Here is a 20,949-nt window from a genome sequence, read left to right on the forward strand (position 1 = left end):
ATGGTTATGAAAGAAAAGTGTCACGTACTATGTGAGCACAGGGCAGGGGAGAGCCTAATTTAGGTTGAGTGTTTCAGGTAAGGCTGAAACCCCGACACTGAGAGGAGTTAGCCAAATTAAGAGTATGCCAGATGGAGGAAACTGCATGGTAAAGGCCAAGAGGCAGAGAAGAGCGTATGAAAAATCAAAGGAGACCAGTGTGGGCTGATGCGGCCAGGCTGGGAGAGATGGCCTGAGATACAGAAGTAGGCAGGGCGGGGGTGTTCTGTAAGTTGCAGCTTGAGAAAGGTGTGCTGTGACTGAGACAGGTCAGAGGTGCTGAGAAGGAAGGTGCAGAACAAGTCTCCTCTCCTGGGCCTCCACACAGACGCAGTGTTTGCTGTGACCTCGCCGCCTCTCTTTCTAAGGCCTGGTACCATGGCCAAAGGTAACGGGCTGCCATTAGTGTGTGTCACCACTACGACCTCTGGGGAACCTGGTCTTTCCACGCTGAGCCCATGAATGTAGTGAACAAAAGTGAGGGCACACTAGATTCAGGTGTTTACGTTAGATTAGCCATCCATCCCAAAATATACAGGTGTTCCAGTACTATAATACTTGGGAGTTGGGGTATACGGTATTCGGTTCTATTTATATTTCTACCAGCAAGTAGTTGGGATAGGTTTTTCCTTCCTTCCTTCCGTCCTTCCTTCCTTTCTTTCTTTCCTTCCTTTTCTTCTTCCCTCCCTCCTCTTCTCTTTTCTCTTCCTTCCTTCCTTCCTCTCTCCCCGCCCCTTTCTTTCTTTCTTTCTTTCATCAGTTGTTTCTTACTGAAATTAGAAGAAACATCTCTTTAATTATTGCCAATAGAGGATAATATGAAAACAAAGTGATCGTTCAGCCTGCTTTGTAATCTGTGTGACCATATTCTAATACAACTAAATACTCCATTATTGTCAGCATATGGTTGCACTGGGAAATTTTCACTTTCGGTCAGCAAGCTCATTACTGAAAACTACTGTAAGAGAAATGCCCTTGAGTCATATACTTGTCTTATTGCCATGGTGTTCTCTGATAAGTGGTTCTTCCCCCAAATAAGCATACTTCACGTGCCATCTGTTTAAAATCACTGCAGAATGAAAACTAATACCTTGACGCCTAAGGACATCATATCTCTTTCCTACACTGGAATTCTGAAGAAGAATGTATTGAGCATTACTTGTCCTTTCATTCTTTTCAGATTTTTCTTAATCCTTTGGTGAAAACTCTGTGACACAAGATGGCTGCAAATAAGCCGAAGGGTCAGAATTCTTTGGCCTTACACAAAGTCATCATGGTAGGCAGTGGTGGTGTGGGCAAGTCTGCTCTGACTCTGCAGTTCATGTATGATGAGGTAAGTGCTGATTTTACCATGGATATCAAAGTTTGGGCTTTCAGAGAATATTTCTCTAGCTTAGTTTTGGTGCTGTTTTGGATGGATTCCTTGAATTCTTGAAAGCTACTGATCATTTTTCTTCTGTTCAGAGTCAACATTTGTATACAACTTGATTTAACAAGTCAAGAACTCAAGGTCCTTAAAATCCTTATGCTTTTAAAAAACAAAACAGGGACTTCCCTGGTGGCACAGTGGTTAAGAATCTGCCTGCCAGTGCAGGGGACCCAGGTTCGAGCCCTGGTCCAGGAAGATCCCACATGTTGTGGAGCAACTGGGCCCATGCGCCACAACTACTGAGCCTGCGCTCTAGAGCCCGTGAGCCACAACTACTGAGCCCACGTGCCACAAGTACTGAAGCCCACGCACCCAGAGCCCGTGCTCTGCAACAAGAGAAGCCACCGCAGTGAGAAGCCCGTGCACCACGATGAAGAGTAGCCCCCGCTCGCCGCAACTAGAGAAAGTCCGCGTGCAGCAGCGAAGACCCAGTGCAGCCAAAATTTAATTAATTAATTAATTAATTTTTTAAAAAACCCTGGAAACTACCTATTTTTGAGCAGTCTAACTGGCTTTTTTATTTTTAGTGTTTTAATGGTGAGTCCCACCTGAATTAATAGAACTGGTGGATATAGTACCTAATTGAAACTTGACGTTAATATACATAAGTTGTCCTTTAATAACTTCAGTGAAAAAGTCAGTTATTGTGTACTGGAGTGGCACACCACACTCAACACTAAGCAGGAAAAGGCTGTGTCCCTAAAATAAAATTACTAGACAGGTTACAGATTTCTGTGCATGTATTTGTATCAGACTTTATTGTCCCAGAAGTAAGGTCTCAGCCTATATACAGCAATACATTCTTTCCCTAGATGACTATTAATAAGGCTAAATGATTTAAGAGTTGGTAATCAAATTTAAGCATTGATCCTCAATTCTTCCTCCTCCCAAATAGAAGCAAAGATTTATGGTTACTCTTTCTTAATCCTCAAAAAAATCCTGTGTGGTAGGCAGTGGTTTTCCCATCTTACAGATGAGGAAACAGAACCTCAGAGAGGTTTTCCAACCTGCCCAAGAAGAGTGATCTCTGATGAGTAAGTATTAAACCTAGTCTTCTAAGAAAAAAATCCTGCAGACTTTTACCACCTAAGGTCTCTTTTCATTGCCTGCTCGTCAGCATTTCTTTCACACACACAGAACTCTTAAATCCATCAGTCGTGTTGCTTATGATAAACAATTTAGAGAGGGAGAAACTGAAATGGTACTTTAAATGAAATTGCTAATTTATCTGTTCAGTTCTGTTTTTCATGCTGTTCACCTTAATAGCTGCTTTTCTTCAAACTAATCCTTAAGTCAGTCCCCTTCTTGACAATAGGAGGTCAAAAGTAAGAATGTTCACGTCTGACATTTGAGGAATGGTTACGCTTTCATTTAATATTCATAAATATTTAATATTCATAATATTATCAGATATGCTATCTGAATATTTCTATTCATTAAATATTCATAAATATTTATAAATATTTAATATTTGTAAAATATTAGCATGTAATTGTCATAGAATGTTCTGTAGCTTTTACAGTTACAAATACACTGTGCTTGATTTTTTTTTTTTTTTTAAAAGAGCTCCTGACTTATTTATTTATGTATTTTATTTTTTTGTCTGTGTTGGGTCCCCGTTTCTATGCAAGGGCTTTCTCTAGTTGTGGCAAGCAGGGGCCACTCTTCATCGCGGTGCGCGGGCCTCTCACTGTCGCGGCCTCTCCTGTTACGGAGCACAGGCTCCACACGCGCAGGCTCAGTAGTTGTGGCTCACGGGCCCAGCCGCTCCGCGGCATGTGGGATCCTCCCATACCAGGGCTCGAACCCATGTCCCCTGCATTGGCAGGCAGATTCCCAACCACTGCGCCACCAGGGAAGCCCTGTGCTTGATTTTTTAATAATTATTTGTTGAGTGTCTTCCATGTACCAGGCATATTCCAGGCTTTGGAGATACAATGATGAGTAGACTAATCAAGGTCCCTGCCCCCAGGGGTTAAATTCTAATAGGGGGATTTAGACATTGAGCAAATAAATAAGAAAATATCAGATAATGAAAATATTTATAGGAACTAACAAAAAACCCACTAAAGTATGTGTATATACATACCCGTATGCCAACAATGATACACTGATCAAAAATATCGAGCGAGGTGAGATTTAGGGGTACAACTGTAAAGTTGTTTAATTGTACTATTTTAAGAAATTGGAAGTTTGGGGAGAAATTTCAAAGTTCAAGAGTTGGCATTTTACAGGCTAGTATAAGCCACTTTCTTGACACGGTTCATTTTGGAGAAAGAAAAGATTTAACCGTGCTTTCAGTGCTTACCTAAATATTAACTTACTTTCAAGTTATTTCCACAGTTCTGACATGAAAATTTTTATTTAGAGTCACACAGAAAGGGTTCTTAAACATTTGATAAAATATCTGTGTAATAGTTTTTGCAGGTGTAGTGTTTGTTCTAAGTAAGAAAAAAGGCACGGTTTTCAAGCCATCGGCGGCCTAGAGCTGTTCAGTCCCCACCTTTTGTAAAAGAGGAAGCCACCGAATTGCCTGAAATGGAAATTTAAATGAATGTAGTGTTTACCATTGGGGAAAACTGAATGACGGCCCCATGTGACCTCTCAGTACTATTTTGGCAACTTCATGTGACTCTGTATTTCAAAATAAGCAGCTTTGGAAAGTAAGGATAATTCTCACGTGGATGCGCTGTTCATCTCTGGCAGTTCGTGGAGGACTATGAGCCGACCAAAGCCGACAGCTACCGGAAGAAGGTGGTGCTGGACGGGGAGGAAGTGCAGATCGACATCCTGGACACAGCCGGGCAGGAGGACTACGCTGCCATCAGGGACAACTACTTCCGGAGCGGCGAGGGCTTTCTCTGTGTCTTCTCCATCACGGAGATGGAGTCCTTCGCAGCCACAGCCGACTTCAGGTAGGTCAGGGAGTCGCGTCGTTACACCGCGCGACAGCTTGCTCCCCAGAAACAAGCAGGTAGCCAGAGGCTCTTACCTGATCGCCTTTCCCTCTGCGTCTGGTCGCGTTTGTTCCCTCTCTGATGTCAGCGTGACGCTGTCCGCCGCACGCCTGTGCTCACATCCTTGGCGCGCCGGTGCCAGCGGCACTGGAGCCTGCGCTTGTGGCAGCACCCGTACCCAGACTCTCCTCACGCGTTTCTGAAGTATTTCCCTTTGAAGCACAGTACTACTGCTGCCGTAAGAGTAGACGCTTGCGTTGCATAATGGATCTCTGGCCCAGACTGTCACTCTTGCTGTGTTGGTCACTGGTGTCTCAGCACCTGTGTTACGCCCAGGAGGCACATTGCCATCCACCTCACTGATAGCACGGACTTTTAGTAGAAATAATACCACCATAGATTGGCACACAAAGCTTTGTTATACAGTATTTTTTTTACATCTTATTTACTGTTTGCGTAATCAAAATCTGTCCTCCATTTGGTTTTGGGCAGCGGGGTCGGGGGGCTGGTAAAGGGGAGAGGTTTCCTCTCTATACTTGAGAGAAATATAGCATAAATAAGTTCTTGAGTCGTCTCGTAAAGATGGCATGCATAATCACAAGCATTCTTTACTTGTATATTTTTATTTCTGTGTTGTCTGCTTTGGCGTGGGGCACACCAAGGCAGCATCTGATATATCCCCTGTTTTCAAGATTTCACGCAGCTGAGTTGAATAAGTCATGAAACCAAATGTAAGTTAGCGACAAAGTAGGAGACGTGGCCAGTGATGGTTACAGAGGATCCAGGAGAGGAGAGGAGCTGGGAGGCCTTCAAGAGATAGATAACCCTGCAGGAGAAGAAGGGTTTCCACAGATGAGGAAAGAGGTCATTCCTGGTGGTTGAGCAAGAAACTGAAGCAAGGGTTACACAAAGCATTCCTTTTTATGTGTACATGAAACTCTCAAGAACTTAAAAGATTCCAAAAGCACCTCCTTTGCAAAAAAGTATGTCATTGAGAAACTTTAAAAATGTAAATTTATTCGTAACATTAAGTTTGTTGGCTTCTATAAGGAAGGAGTTTTGTATGCGATGAAGTGCAAAGGGAGTTTTGTAATCCTGGGAGACATGTTGAAAGTTACGTAAGTGTCAGTGATTATTCATTCATTCAAAAAAATATTTTGAGTGCTTATTATGTAGCAGATTCTGTTCTGAGTAATGGAATACATTTTGTCACCATAGTCACCAAAGCCAAAGTGGTATCTCAAGGGAGTGAAATATTTTTATGCCAAGAGAAAGAATCTTGGGCTGTTGCTGTTACAGAAAATAAGTGAATCATTCATTACTTGTCTGTTGTACCTCCAGTGTGTTGTTGCCCCTCCCGTAAATAAAAAGTGCTCCTACTAACTGACCAGCAATAGGAAAGCCATTTTTGAGATCGTCTGAATGGTTATAGTAGGCACTCCACACGATCTGACCTGCAAAGTATAGCACAGTGTCAGCTCCTGTCTTTTTAATTTTTTTTTTATTGAAGTATAGTTGATTTACAATGTTGTGTTAATTTCTGCTGTACAGCAAAGTGATTCAGTTATACATATATATACATTATTTTTTCATATTCTTTTCCATTATGGTTTATCACAGGATATTGAGTATAGATCTCTGTGCTATTCAGTGGGACCTTGTTGTTTATCCGTTCTATATATAAAAGCTTACATCTGCCAATCCCAACCCCCTCCCCCTTGGCAACCACAAGTCTGTTCTCTATGTCTGTGGGTCTGTTTCGTAGATAAGTTCATTTGTGTCATATTTTAGATTCCACATATAAGTGATATCATATGGTATTTATCTTTCTGTTTCTGACTTCACTTAGTTTGATAATCTCTGGTTGCATCCATATTGCTGCAAATGGCATTATTTCATTCTTTTTTATGGCTGAGTAGTATTCCATTGTGTGTATATATATCTATATATGTCTCTATATATACCACATCTTCTTTATCCATTCATCTGTCGATGGACATTTAGGTTGCTTCCGTGTCTTGGCTATTGTGAATAGTGCTGCTGTGTACATTGGGGTGCATGTATCTTTTTGAATTAGAGTTTTGTCCAGATACAAGCCCAGGAGTGGGATTGCTGGATCATATGGTAGTTCTCTTTTTAGTTTTCTAAGGAGCCTCCATACTGTTCTCCATAGTGGCTGCACCAACTTACATTCCCACCAACAGTGTAGGAGGGTTCCTTTTTCTCCACGCCTCCTCCAGCATTTGTTATAGGCTTTTTAATGATGGCCATTCCGCGCAGTGAGAGGTGGTGTACCTCACTGCAGTTTTGATTTGCATTTCTCTGATTGTCAGCTCCTCCCTTCGGCCTTCCTGGGCCTCCCGTCACCCAGGCAGGATCCATCGTTCCCTCGTGTGTGTGCGGTATGCTTACCACAGCTGCAACAGCACACTCGCCCCACTCGTATACGAGATCGATTTATATGTGTTTTTCCTGATATGGTAAAAACTCTTCTTATCCATTTCAGTGTCCCTAGTACCCCTATTTGGCACAGTTGCTGGCATACAACTTGTAGTGCTTAGTAAGTGTTTGATAGAAATGTTAGAAAGCTCTGTTACGTTTTTTCATTCTCACCTTCCTTCTGATAAGAATGAAGTTGGACCAGTTTGTAAAGGTGCTTTCCTATTCTAAAATTCTGTAGTAGCCTCTCGAACTCTATTTAAAGAGAGCATCACTTCAAGCAAAAATGCCAATAATGATTACAGTCGTCACATCAGAAACCACTGATCACAGATCACCGTAACAAATATAATAATAATGGAAAAGTGTGAAGTGTTGCGAGAATTACCACAATGTGACACAGAGACACAAAGAGAGCAAATGCTGTTGGAAACATGGCGCTGATAGACTTGCTTGACGCAGGGTGACTACAAACCTTCAGTCTGTTAAAAAAAAAAAAAAAAAGTAGTATCTACAAAGCACAGTAAAGCAGATTGCAGTAAACAAGGTATACTTGTATCAGCAGTGGTTTATAGATTGTGATAAGTGTACCACTTTAATGTTAACAGTAGGGGAAACTGGATGTGGGGTATATGGGAACTCTCTGTCCTATCTTCACAACTTCTCTGTAAATCTGAAATCATTCTAATATAAAAAGTTTATTTTTAAAAAAGCATTTCGGAGGAAGTTGCATTTGATATTCACTTTGTACGTCTACTGCCATATTTATACTCTTCTTTGGTATATTTTTCCGAATGAAGTGAATGTGGAGCTCAAATCATTGATGGTAGAAAAAGGAAGAAGTGCTGCTTGTTTCCTACTTTGTAATAAATGAGCTAGTTTTTATTGTATAGAAACATAAATAAATGCTAATTGCGTGTTTTGTTATTTTAACATGTAGAGATAACGTTAATATTTCTTGCTCATTTTCTCTTTTATCCAGGGAGCAGATTCTAAGAGTAAAGGAAGATGAGAATGTTCCGTTTCTGCTCGTTGGAAACAAATCAGATTTGGAAGATAAGAGGCAGGTTTCTGTAGAAGAGGCAAAAACCAGAGCCGATCAGTGGAACGTTAACTATGTGGAAACGTCTGCTAAAACACGAGCGAATGTTGACAAGGTAAAAGGTGGCTCTACTACCACGTCATGTTAGAAATAGGTTGATTTGCTTTAACTCGGCTCTGTTTTAATACGTGTTGATTTTTTATCGGCCCTGAATGCTCAAGTGCAACGTGTTAGGAATTTCTTACTTCACTTTGTCCTTAGGTTCCCGAGAGGTGTTAAAACATGAGACACTGCAGCTAGATGTACCTTTTTTTTTTTTTTTCAAAGCACTGACAGATTCCTGACCTGAATCCCTCCTTTTTTTTTTTTTTTTTTTTTTTTTCCCCCCTTATCCTGATTGGCTGGAGAATCTAGAAGGAACTATGTAAGTCCTCTGAGCTGACACCTGCCCAGCCTCACTTAAGTTCTCCCAGACCCAGGGGAGAGGATTTTGAAATCTGTCAGCACAGCTGCCTTCCCCACCCTCAGCCTCTGTTCTCCCCCAAGTGGAAGGGGAGCTCCTGTGCCCTCTCCCCTCATCTTCACACTGCGTTCGGATTGGCCCTTCCTGGAGACCAGGTGAAGAACACCCTTACCTCGTTCCTAGAAGCCTTCCCAGGTGCCCCTCGTCCGGCTGCGGGACGCCACCATCCGTATTTAGGAAGCCTGCCGGTTGCGCTGGGGCAGCACAGGCTCTGAGAGCCCTCCAGGCGGGGCCCTTTCAGCCCCCGCGGATCTAGGCTGTACCGCGTGCCTCTCAAAAACTGTAACGTGCAGGAGGCTTGCCTATAGAGCCTGATAAACACAGATTCCTGGGTCTTCCCCAGAGATTTTGATTCGCTTGGTCTGGGGTGAGACCTGAGGATCTGCCTGTGTAGCTGGCTCCTGGGTGTGCAGACGGGGCGGCGCGGCACACTTGGAGTAACTGCCCTAGGTAGGTGGCCGCAGGTGCTTGTGAGCTGGTCTGCTGTGCCTGAAGATTCGCAACCCTGATCCAGAAATCATGACGTTAAACATTGAGAGATTCTTTCTGCTTGTTTACGGTAGGTTTTAAGACAGTGTTATTACTGTCTTAAACTGATTGATTTCTTTTTAGTCACACGGTCAGATTCCTGTTAAGTCCAAGACATCTGTACAAATTGCTATAAGATTTCTACTGAGTAGACCAGTTTCCTCTAAAGTTATGGCAAATGTTTTTTAAAGTACTAATGAAATATAGTTTGAGGTTCAGCATGTTTGGGGTTTTGAAAGGCACCAATGAAGATTGTCATAGCATATGTATACTTTGTTTCCTCCTGTTTGATGTCTTGAGCAGGTTATAGAACAAACCTTCGTGATCTAAGGGGAGTGGGGAGCAATAACTGTCCAAGCTCTGAGGCTTGAAGCAGTCCTGTAGTGTCACCTGCTGGCATCAGAGGCCCTGGGAAAATACGGTAGTGTGCCTTATCAGAGATATCACCAGACAGTAAGAAAAAGACCAACAGCCCAATGGGAAAATAATGGTCAAAAAACAGATATCCCTGTCACAGAAAAGAAATGCAAATCGCGTTTAAACTTGCAAAGAGGCTTATGAGTCTTACTTATAAAAAAGGAAGTGCAATTTTAAAATATAATGACATATTTACCTGTCAGTTGGAAAAAAGCAAGAAGGTTGATAATAATACTGTTGACAGGAGTATGGGAAAAAGAGGAACTCTCATATGTTCATGGAAGGGCAGTTTGGCAATTATCTATCAAAATTATGACCCCAACAATTCAAGTTCTAAAAATTTATTATACGGATAAAATTATACATCCATGCATAAGTGTGTGTTCAGCAATAGTCATTGAAGCATTATTTGTAGAAGCAAAAGACGGGAAATATCCAAGTGTCCAGTAACAGACTGCTTTAAATTACAGTGCGTCCATATAATGGAATACTGTACAGCTGTTGAAAAGAAATGAAGGTAGAGCTAGATGTGCTGATATGGAATGATCTTCAACATCAGTAAATGAAAAAGCAAAGTACAGAACAGTGTCTGTAGTTTGCTGCCATCTGTGTTTGAAACACACTCAGACACACACAAGCACACATGTATGTATATATCAGGGGAATATGTAAGATTCTAGTACCTGTGGTTGCCACCAGAGAACTAAGTCACAGACAGATGCATTTTTCACTGCTGTGTCCTGAAGAATGGCTACCAGATAAAGTACCTCAGTGGCTAAGGAAAAGTAACTTGCAGCAACTCTTCAGTTTCTTAAATTTGGTTACGTTTGGATTATATTTGTTTTTTGGGTTTGTTTGCTGAGGCAATGATGTAATACATAGTTATAAGAGCGAATACTCTTCAGTGCTTGCAAGAGCCAGGCACTGTGGCGAGCTCTCACTGTTTTATCTTTAACCCTATGAAGCATAGATACTCCTCTCATGGCGCCTTTTTAGATGAGGAAACGGAGATGTGGAGAGATTACACACCTGGCTCAAGCTCACCATGTCGCCGCCGTAGTGGCATCTGCTGGCTCTGGCTGTGGCCGGCTCTGGAGCCAATGTTCTTCCCTCTCTATTTTACTTAAAACAATGGTTGGAATACCTGTGGCATCTCCCATGTTGTGTGTCATCCACTACCAGAAGTCTGATCAGATTTTCCAGGATTAAGTGTTAACATTGTCTCCTTCTGTTAAATTGAGAGGTATCTTGTGTTGTCACAGAAAACAAATACTAGCTCCCACAAGACTTTAAATGCCCATGCCTTATCCTTATCAGGATTCCAGATAGACCACTGGGTAGAAGTTTCAAAGAAGCAGATTTTAAAACTACCCTGTGAAAAAGCTTCATGACCATGAGAATTGTTGAGCTGAGGCCTGGCCTGTCACAGAGGAATCACTCAGAGGCTAGAGGACCATCTGGGAAAGCTGCTTGGGTCCTCACTGGGTGCCAGGTCACCTGATGGCCCTGTAGTACCCTTCTAGCTCAATGCTCTGGCTCTTTAAATCGCAACTCCAAGGTTGCTGTTAATTTTAAGGAACATCTTGGGGGAAATGGAAAGAAATTAGGCAAGTAGATGTCAAAATGAAAGTATGATTTATTATGTCAAGAGAGCCAATTTTATGTTGGGGAAAGAATTTTGTTAGAAATGTAGTGTCTTGTTTTTGAAAATGTTTTTAATTTTTTTCTTTATACAAGTAATACATGAACGTATGCTCATTGTGTAAAGAAAAATTCGTGATACAGGGGAAAAGTATAAGGAGGAAAAGTGAGTCTGTCATTCCACCCAGATTCCACTCACCTCCTTTACCTGTAGGTAACCACTGCTAACACGTGTGTATCTTTCCAGACATTTGCCTGCATTTAAATACAGGCATACAGAATCTAAGGGGAAAAACAAAAAAGAATCTAAGGGAAAGTTTGTATTTGCTTGTTTTCCACCTGTATAAATAGGATTTGTGTGTGTGTATATGTGTATGTATAGTGTATTTCTGTGGTATGCTTTTTAAATTTCACAACAAATAGATCTTGTAGTTCCTTTACATTTAGATCTTTAATCAGTTTTGAGTTTATTTTTGTGTATGGTGATAAAGAATGTTCTAATTGTATTCTTTTACATGCAGCTGTCCAGTTTTCCCAGCACCACTTACTGAAGAGACTGTCTTTTTGCCATTGTATAGTCTGGCCTCCTTTGTTGTAGATAAACACACGCACCTATGGTCAATTTATCTCTGGGCTTTCTATCCTGTTTCATTGATCTATATTTCTGTTTTGATTACTGAAGTTTTGTAGTATAGTCTGAAGTCAGGAAGCCTGATTCCTCCAGTTCCATTTTTCTTCCTCAAGATTGCTTTGACTATCAGGGTCTTTTGTGTTTCCATACAAATTAAAAATTTTTTTGTTCTAGTTCCATGAAAAATGCCATTGGTAATTTGACAGAGATTGCACTGAATCTGTAGATTGCCTTGGGTAGTGTAGTCGTTTTGACAATATTGATTCTTCTGAGCCAAAAACACGTTATATCTTTACATCTGTTTGTGTTGTCTTCAGTTTCTTTCATCAGCATCTTATACTTTTTGGAGTACAGGTCTTTTGCCTCCTCAGGTAGTTGTATTTCCTAGGTATTTTATTCTTTTTGATGCAGTGGTAAATGGGATTGTTTCTTTAATTTCTCTTCCTGATCTTTCGTTGTTAGTGTATAGAAATGCAACAGATTTCTGTGTATTAATTTTGTATCCTGCAACTTTACCGAATTCACTGATGAGCTCTTGTAGTTTTCTGGTAACATCTTCAGGATTTTCTATGTATAGTGTCATGTCATCTGCAAATAATGACAGTTTTAATTCTTCTTTTCCTATGTGGATCCCTTTTCTCCTTCTTGTGTGACTGCCGTGGCGAGGACTTCCAGAACTATGTTGAATAACAGTGGTGAGAGGGGACAGCCTTGTCTTGTTCCTGATCTTAGAGAAAATGCTTTCAGCTTTTCACTGTTGAGTATGATGTTAGCTGTGGGTTTGTCATATACAGCCTTTATTATGTTGAGGTATGTTCCCTCTGTGCCCAGTTCCTGGAGAGTTTTTATCATAAATGGGTGCTGTGCTGAATTTTATCAAAAGTTTTTTCTGCATCTATTGAGATGGTCATATGGTTTTTATTCAATTTGTTGATGTGGTGTATCACACTGATTGATTTGCTCCATACCATGTCTTATTTATTTATTTATTTAGGCTGCGTTGGGTCTTTGTTGCTGCACGTGGGCTTTCTCTAGTTGCAGTGAGCGGGGGCCACTGTTCGTTGTGGTACGCAGGCCTCTCACTGCGGTGGCTTCTCTTGTTGTGGAGTGTGGGCTCAGTAGTTGTGGCTCGCAGGCTCTAGAGCGCAGGCTCAGTAGTTGTGGCGCATGGGCTTAGTTGCCTTGCAGCATGTGGGATCTTCCTGGACCAGGGCTCGAACCCGTGTCTCCTGCATTGTCAGGCAGATTCTTAACCACCGTGCCACCAGGCAAGTCCCCATACCATGTCTTTTAACTTTGCTGATTTTTACCTTTTGCCATGAAAAAAACATTAAAGATTATTACGTTGTCAAATTTGTCAGTGTTTTTCCTTTGAGACTTCTGGGTTCTGTGGCTTCATTAGAAAAGCTCTCCCATCCTAAACTTAAAAAACACTTACCTAGGGCTTCCCTGGTGATGCAGTGGTTAAGAAGCCGCCTGCCAATGCAGGGGACACAGGTTCGAGCCCTGGCCCGGGAAGATCCCACATGCCACGGAGCAGCTAAGCCCGTGCACCACAACTACTGAGCCTGTGCTCTAGAGACGGTGAGCCACAACTACTGAGCCCGCGTGCCACAACTATTGAAGCTTGCGCACCTAGAGCCCGCGCTCCGCAACATGAGAAGCCCACGCTCCGCAACAAAGAGTAGCCCCTGCTCGCTGCAATTAGAGAAAGCCCGTGCAAGCAACGAAGACCCAACACAGCCAAAAATAAAAGTAAAAAACAAAACACTTAACGTAAAATTTTTGCTTCCTTTTTGTGTTGGCCTTTATAGTAGATCTTTAGTCCTTTTGAAAATTTAGTATTGTCTGTGTTGTGAACTAGGGGCTGTTAAGTACTTAAAATGAAGAAACTGGTGAAGGCAAAGGTTTACAATTAAAGCTAACAGCCTGTGATGCTTTAAGAGAGATGTTTGTCATTTCTAATAATTTTTATATGTCTTTTCAACTGTAAGTATTCTGAGCTAAGCATTTTGAGTCTGTGTCTGTCTAGTTTTGTTTCACTTTCATTTACGTGAGAACAGGGATTTCCTGTGATCTCTACTCTGGAATTAGAAGAGTCAAATTCTGTACATGCCAGGGGGGAAAATGGGGGGAAGGGAAAGGTGGGGACAGGAGGAAAGAGGGTGGGAGGAAATGAGGGCGAGAAGAAATTTTGAAAGTGTATTTTTAAACAGCTGGAAGAAGCTCTGTACTTTTGGGATTATCATTTTCTGAGTTTATCAAAACCAATTCTTCATTCTTACTCCTGGTTACTTATTTCCTTCCACTTGGCAGTTGAAACAAGGCCTCCTTTACCTTAATTCATTAAGTTAGCTGATGTAAAGTTTTAAAAGTTTCCCATTGGGTTTGCTAGTTAAGATGACCTTGGTGGTTTCTAATAGGGATTCGTTTGCAGTTTATTGCAGATACTCATCTAAAATTAGAAATCCCATCTTCTAATATCCATTCTGCAGTGATGTATTCACATCAGAAAGCAGTACTGGGAGTTTTCTGCTAATCACACGTAGTTAGTTTGGAGGCTTCCTGCTCCGGCTGGTCAGCTGTGGACTTGAAGCAGAGGTGTTCCAAAATCCCCAGTCTCCAGGCCATCAAGCTGCAGAAAGTGGGGCAAGAATTCATGGGGTTTGAACTGTCACCCACGTGTTTCGGTACATTGCATTCTTTCTGAGCTTTTATGCTCAGTCTTCCCCTTCTTTAATTATCCGTGTCCTTTCCTGTTGGTCCTGCATCCATTTAACTCAACCCATTAGTCTGATAGTCCTTGTTTTCTTTTTTCTTTTAATTTTTATTTTATATTGGAGTATAGTTGATTAACTACGTTGTGTTAGTGTCAGGTGTACAGCAACGTGATTTAGTTATACATATGCATGCATCTATTCTTTTTCCAATTCCTTTCCCATGTAGCTTATCATAGAGTATTGAGCAGAGTTCCCTGTGCTATACAGAGGTCCTTGTTGGTTATCTGTTTTAAATGTAGCAGTGTGTACATGTCAATCCCAAACTCCCAATCTATCCCTCCCCCCACCCTTCCCCACTGGTAACCATAAGTTCATCCTCTAAGTCTGTGAGTCTTTTTCTTTTGCAAATAAGTTCATTTGTATCATTTTTTAAGATTCCACATTAAGCGATATCATGTGATATTTGTCTTTCCCTGTCTGACTTATTATAATAATCTCCAGGTCCATGCATGTTGCTGCAAATGGCACTATTTCATTCTTCTTAATGGCTGAGTAATATTCCATTGTATATATGTACCAAATCTTTATCCATTCATCTGTTGATGGACATTTAGGTTGCTTCCATGTCTTGGGTATTGTAAACAGTGCTGCAGTGAACATTGGGGTGCATGTATCCTTTCGAACCATGTTTTTCTCTGGATATATGCCCAGGAGTGGGATTGGTGGATCATATGGTACCTCTATTTGTAGTTTCTTAAGAAACCACCATACTGTTCTCCATAGTAGCTGCACCAATTTACATTCCCACCAACAGTGTAGGAGAGTTCCCTATCGCCACACCCTCTCTAGCATTTGTTGTTTGTAGATTTTTTGATGATGGCCATTCTGACTGGTGTGAGGTGATACTTCAATGTAGTTTTGATTTCCATTTCTCTAATAATTAGCAGTGTTGAGCATCTTTTCATGTGCTTTTTAGTCATCTATATGTCTTCTTTGGAGAAATGTCTATTTAGGTCTTCTGCCCATTTTTTCATTGGGTTGTTTGTTTTTTTGATATTGAGTCACATGAGCTGTTTGTAAATTTTAGAGATTAATCCCCTGTTGGTCACATGGTTTGCAATTATTTTCTCCCATTCTGTGGGTTGTCTTTTATTTTGTTTATGGTTTCTTTCGCTGTGCAAAAGCTTTTAAGTTTAATCAGGCCCCATTTGTTTATTTTTGTTTTTATTTCCATTACTCTAGGAGATGGATGGAAAAAGATAATGCTGCAATTTACGTCAGAGTGTTCTGCCTAGGTTTTCCTCTAGGAGTTGTATAGTATCCGGTCTTGCATTTAGGTCTTTAATCCATTTTGAGTTTATTTTTGTGTATGGTGATAAAGAATGTTTTAATTGCTTTCTTTTACATGTAGCTGTCCAGTTTCACCATTTATTGAAGAGACTGTCTTTTCTCAATTGTATAGTCTTGCCTTCTTTGTCATAGATTAATTGACCATAGGTGTGTGGGTTTATTTCTGGGCTTTCTATCCTGTTCCATTGATCTATATTTCTGTTTTTGTGCCAGTACCATACTGTTTTGATTACTGTAGCTTTGTAGTATAGTCTGAAGTCAGGGAGTCTGATTCCTCCAGCTCCATTTTTCTTCCTCAAGATTGCTTTGGCAATTCGGGGTCTTTTGTGTCTCCGTACAGATTTTAAGATTTTTTGTTCTAGTTCTGTGAAAAATGCCCTTGGTAATTTGATAGAGGTTGCATTGAATCTGTAGATTGCCTTGGGTAGTATAGTCATTTTGATAATATTGATGCTTCCAATCCAAGAAAAATGATATCTTTCCATCTGTTTGTGTCCTCTTTGATTTCATTCATCAGCCTCTTGCAGTTGTGGTCTTTTGCCTACTTAGTTAGGTTTATTCCTAGGTATTTTATTCTTTTTGACGTGATGGTAAATGGGTTTCTTTAATTTCTCTTTCTGATCTTTCGTTGTTAGTGTATAGAAATGCAGCAGATTTCTGTGTATTAATTTTGTATCCTGCAACTTTACTGAACACTGATGAGCTCTAGTAATTTTCTGTAGCATCTTTAGGATTTTCTATGTGTAGTATCATGTCATCTGCAAACAATAATACTTCTTCTTCTCCAATTTGGATTCCCTTTCTTTTTCTTCTCTGATTGCTGTGGCTAGGACTTCCAAAACTATGTTGGAAAAAAAATGGCAAGAGTGGGTATCCTTGTCTCATTCCTGATCTTAGAGGAAATGCTTTCAGCTTTTCACCATTGAGTATGATGTTAGCTGTGGGTTTGTCATATACCACCTTTATTATGTTGAGGTATGTTCCCTCTAGGCCCAGTTTCTGGAGAGTTTTTATCATAAATCGGTGTTGCATACAAAGCTTTTGATCAGATTCATCTATTGAGATGATCATATGGTTTTTATTCTTTAGTTTGTTAATATGGTGTATCACACTGATTTGCAGATATTGTAGAATCGTTGCATCCCTGGGATAAATCCCACTTGATTATGGTATATGATCCTTTTTAAGGTATTGTTGGATTTAGTTTGCTGAGTATTTTGTTGAGGATTTTTTCATCTATGTTCATCAGTGATATTGGCCTGTAATTTTTTTGGTGATATCTTTGTCTGGTTTTGATATCAGGGTGATGATGGCCTCATAGAATGAGTTTGGGAGTGTTCCTTCCTCTGCAACTTTTTGGAATGCTTTCAGAAGGATAGGTGTTAACTCTTCTCTAAATGTTGGATAGAATTTGCCTGTGAAGCCATCTGGTCCTGTACTTTTTTGTGGGGAGTTTTTTCATCACAGTTTCAATTTCAGTACTTGTGAGTGGTCTGTTCATATTTTCTGTTTCTTCCTGGTTCAGTCTTGGGAGATTGTACCTTTCTAGGCATTTGTCCATTTTTTCTAGGTTGTCCATTTTACTGGCATATAGTTGCTTGTAGTAGTCTCTTACAATCCTTTGTATTTCTGTGGTATCAGTTGTAACTTCTCCTTTTTCATCTCTAATTTTATTGATTTGAACCCTCTCCCTCTTTTTCCTGATGAGTCTGGCTAAAGGTTTATCAATTTTGTTTATCTTTTCAAAGAACCAGCTTTTAGTTTCATTGATCTTTTCTGTTGTTTTTTTTTTGTTTGTTTCTATTTCATTTACTTCTGCTCTGATCTTTATGATTTCTTTCCTTCTACTAACTGGGTTTTGTTTGTTTGTTTTCCTTTCTCTAGTTGCTTTAAGTGTAAGATTAGGTTGAGATTTTTCTATATTTTGTATACAAGATATATTTTGTTATTGCTACATGCTTTCGTTTTATTTGTCTTTAGGTATTTTTTGCTTTTCCTCTTTGATTTTTTCAGTGATCCATTGGTTGTTTTAGTAGCATATTGTTTAGCCTCCACGTGTTTCTGTTATTTTACAGTTTTTTTCTTGTAGTTGATTTCTAAGCATTGTGGTCAGAAAAGATGCTTGATATGATTTCAGTTTTCTTGAATTTGTTTTTAGTCTTATCAAGTTTTATTCTAGAAGTAATCATTTTTTTAATCCAGAATGCAAAAGTGTGACCCATAAAAGTTATTCATCCACTCATCATCCACACACTCATGACTGTTTGTGTACAGTGTGAGTCCATATCCTTCTAGGCCCTTCTCAGTGTGTACTCAGACATTTGTTATTGATATTGAACTTTTGAATTGTTACAGTAGTAATTTTTAAATTGTTATGCTAATATCTCCCATTATTTGCCAATTTCTAGACATCAAACAAGAATTGATAAATCCTCAAATATAGTGCAACAGACAAAATTTTTTTCTAGTGCCTGGTATCAGAACGATAAAGGAAGCAGTCATTTTCCACAGCTGTTTTTTAAAACAGGGCTGAAGAAAACCAGGTTATTAAATGTAAATTTTATTAAACACAAATTACTTTAAAATTTAATTGATAAAATACATTTACTAATTATAAATTACTCAAATGTAATCCATTGAGTTTTGTATCTTTGGAGCTAGCCTCACTTGTAGTGCTTTTTTCATTTTTATCTTGAAAATTCAGATGGAAAGATTACGTTATATTATGTAAACACATTTTACCAAATTCATTTTTCCCATTTTCTCAATATACTTGGAGAAGCAGGCTTTAGTTAGGTGCTTTCCTCTCTCTGTACTCCCCAAACAAGAGCTCCTAAATATTCATATAACATTCCCAAGGTTTACTGTTGTGATTCAGAGAAATTCCAGGCACATATGATCTACTTGGTTTATTTATCCTATTTTCTTCTCTCTAGGTATTTTTTGATTTAATGAGGGAAATTCGAGCCAGAAAGATGGAAGACAGCAAAGAAAAGAATGGGAAAAAGAAGAGGAAAAGTTTAGCCAAGAGAATAAGAGAAAGATGCTGCATTTTATAATCAAAGCCCAAACTCCTTTCTTATCTTGACCATACTAAGAAATATAATTTATAAGCTTTGCCACTGAAGGCTCAATTGACTGAAATTACTTTAACATTTTGGAAATTGTTATGTATCTGTAAAAGCATGAATTGGAACTGCACTGAAAGTCAAATTCACTTAAAAAAGAAATTAATGTGGCTTCATCAAGAAGCAAAGTTCAACTTATTTCATAATTGCCTACATGTATCACAGTCCTGAATGTAGCGTGGGCACTTGTGTTTTGCTGGCAGTCTTTCTTGAACTATCAAGAGGTGAGATGTGGGTGGGCTATGGGAGGAAAGGCTACTTCCTCTGGTTTATTATAAAGCTTAAATTTTATATCATTTTAAAATGTCTTGGTCTTCTACTGCCTTGACAAATGACAATTGTGAACATGATAGTTAAACTGTACCACTTTTTTTTAACCATTGTTATGCAAAATATAGAAGAAAAAGTTACTGGCATGATTGTTGCATATAGTTCAATTGAGAGTAATTCATCTGTGAACCTGCATTAACTACCCGGTGATTAACTTAGAAAAGTGGTGTAAACTTGTACATGGAAATTTTTTAATATGCCTTAATTTAGAAACCTAAAGATACCCACTTACATCATTCTGGGTGTGTCCTCGCTCTGCCGTGGGCCCATTGCCCATGTGTCCTGGTGAGAGAATATATGTCAGGATGGAGGACAACTTTTGTATAGAAGATTCTCAAGAAATTACTGGTAGGAGTCTGTCCAAATTTAAACTGTGTGCCATACTCTGGTTCTTGAAAGTAAGGTTCCAGAGCTTCTTGATTGCTTTTAATTAAGTGTAAGGTAGTTTAAAATGAAGGACCAGTGTCTACTTGTAAGATAATTTTAGACTATGAGCATTCAGTACCAGTTATGTCTCAGTGAACCCTCTTTCTTTAAGATGCTGGTCCCTGGAAATCCCTTTCTGCAAGTGGTGAGCTTGTGTTAAGATTCTGATCTCCTTGGAGCAGGGCACAGGAAAAGCGTGGACAGTGCTAACGCGTTTTGCACTAGAACACTTCGGAAAAGTCGTGCTCACCATCTGTTAACTTCTAAATTTGTATTCCCGAGGTTACAGTTTGTACGGGAGTTAGTGGGATTATTTGTAGGCTGTGTTCGTAATGAAGAACACTGTTTCAACGTTTTCCTGAAGTTAACATCGAACAACCAAACCAAACCCGAGGATAGTGCAGAAAACATGTCTGGCACCAAACAGTAGGCTGTGTCCCCACTGTATGGCGTGCCCGCTGGAGGGCCATAATTTCAATGGGAAACTTACCACTGTCAGATTTTTCTTTTCTTTGTAATGGGACTAGGACAGTTTGATTCAACAAAGTTTTTCTTTCTTTTTGCTCAGTCCTAATTTCAGCAAGTCAAAGATGTGTTCAGGCATTCCAGGTGACAGATGTGTACGTAAAGTTAACAAAAATAGGCTATTTAGGAACTGAACTCTTTAGATATTACATCCGGCTTGTCATATTAAATATTTGTCCTTAAAGGGTTTGAGATGTACATCTTTCATATTTTTCATAGGCTGTGCCATGTGCAGAATTAAAGTTACCAATGTAAGCGCGGCCCCGTGGGCCCAGCGATCTCCGTGTGTACTTGTTGCAGTCTCATTTAACCAGGGGTCCTAACCACTAACATTGTGACTTTGCTTTAAGACCTTTCCTCTCCTGGGTACTGAGGTGCTATGAAGCCAAATGACAAAGATGCATCACATGTCTTAGGCTGATGCCACTACCCGATTGGTTTATTTGCAATTTGAGCCATTTAAAGACCAATAAACTTTCTTTTTTTAAATGTTTGTGGTGTTACTTGATGTTTACAATATAACATGTAAAATTCAGATTTATCAACCTGGGCATCCTTACCAGAGACTTGACTACAACTAAATCTTTTGAGCCATTAGTTGAGGGACTTCTGTGTGAGAAGAATTCTGTGCCACATTTCCTCAGTCAGGATCATCATTGCTCAAGTTTAATCAAGGCTCAGAAATGGAGGAGCCCCACGTGCAGAATTGCACGGAAGACACTCTCTTCTGCTGTCGCGAAAGTCACAAGTGTATACACTACTTTTAGAATACTACTCCACTCCAGAGTGGGTAGGTGGCAGCTTTATATTCATTTTCTAAATCA

The 20,949-nt window shown here is 39.9% G+C and overlaps 1 protein-coding gene across 4 annotated transcripts in view; it reads left to right on the forward strand.

Moving 5' to 3' along the window:
* RALA (RAS like proto-oncogene A) overlaps window positions 1–20,614 on the forward strand; it is a 70,096-nt gene extending 49,482 nt beyond the window's left edge. For all 4 annotated transcript variants that reach the window (XM_059934205.1, XM_059934204.1, XM_059934203.1 and 1 more), the window contains 4 exons: window positions 1,220–1,372; window positions 4,175–4,383; window positions 7,847–8,021; window positions 18,653–20,614. In XM_059934205.1, the coding sequence (XP_059790188.1) occupies window positions 1,259–1,372; window positions 4,175–4,383; window positions 7,847–8,021; window positions 18,653–18,775 (621 nt within the window). In that variant the 5' untranslated portion in view covers window positions 1,220–1,258 and the 3' untranslated portion in view covers window positions 18,776–20,614. The remainder of the gene's footprint in view (window positions 1–1,219; window positions 1,373–4,174; window positions 4,384–7,846; window positions 8,022–18,652) is intronic.
* The last annotated feature ends 335 nt before the right edge of the window (window positions 20,615–20,949 follow it).

This window comes from Balaenoptera ricei, chromosome 9 (assembly GCF_028023285.1).
Source record: "Balaenoptera ricei isolate mBalRic1 chromosome 9, mBalRic1.hap2, whole genome shotgun sequence".
Classification (NCBI taxonomy): Eukaryota; Metazoa; Chordata; class Mammalia; order Artiodactyla; family Balaenopteridae; genus Balaenoptera; species Balaenoptera ricei.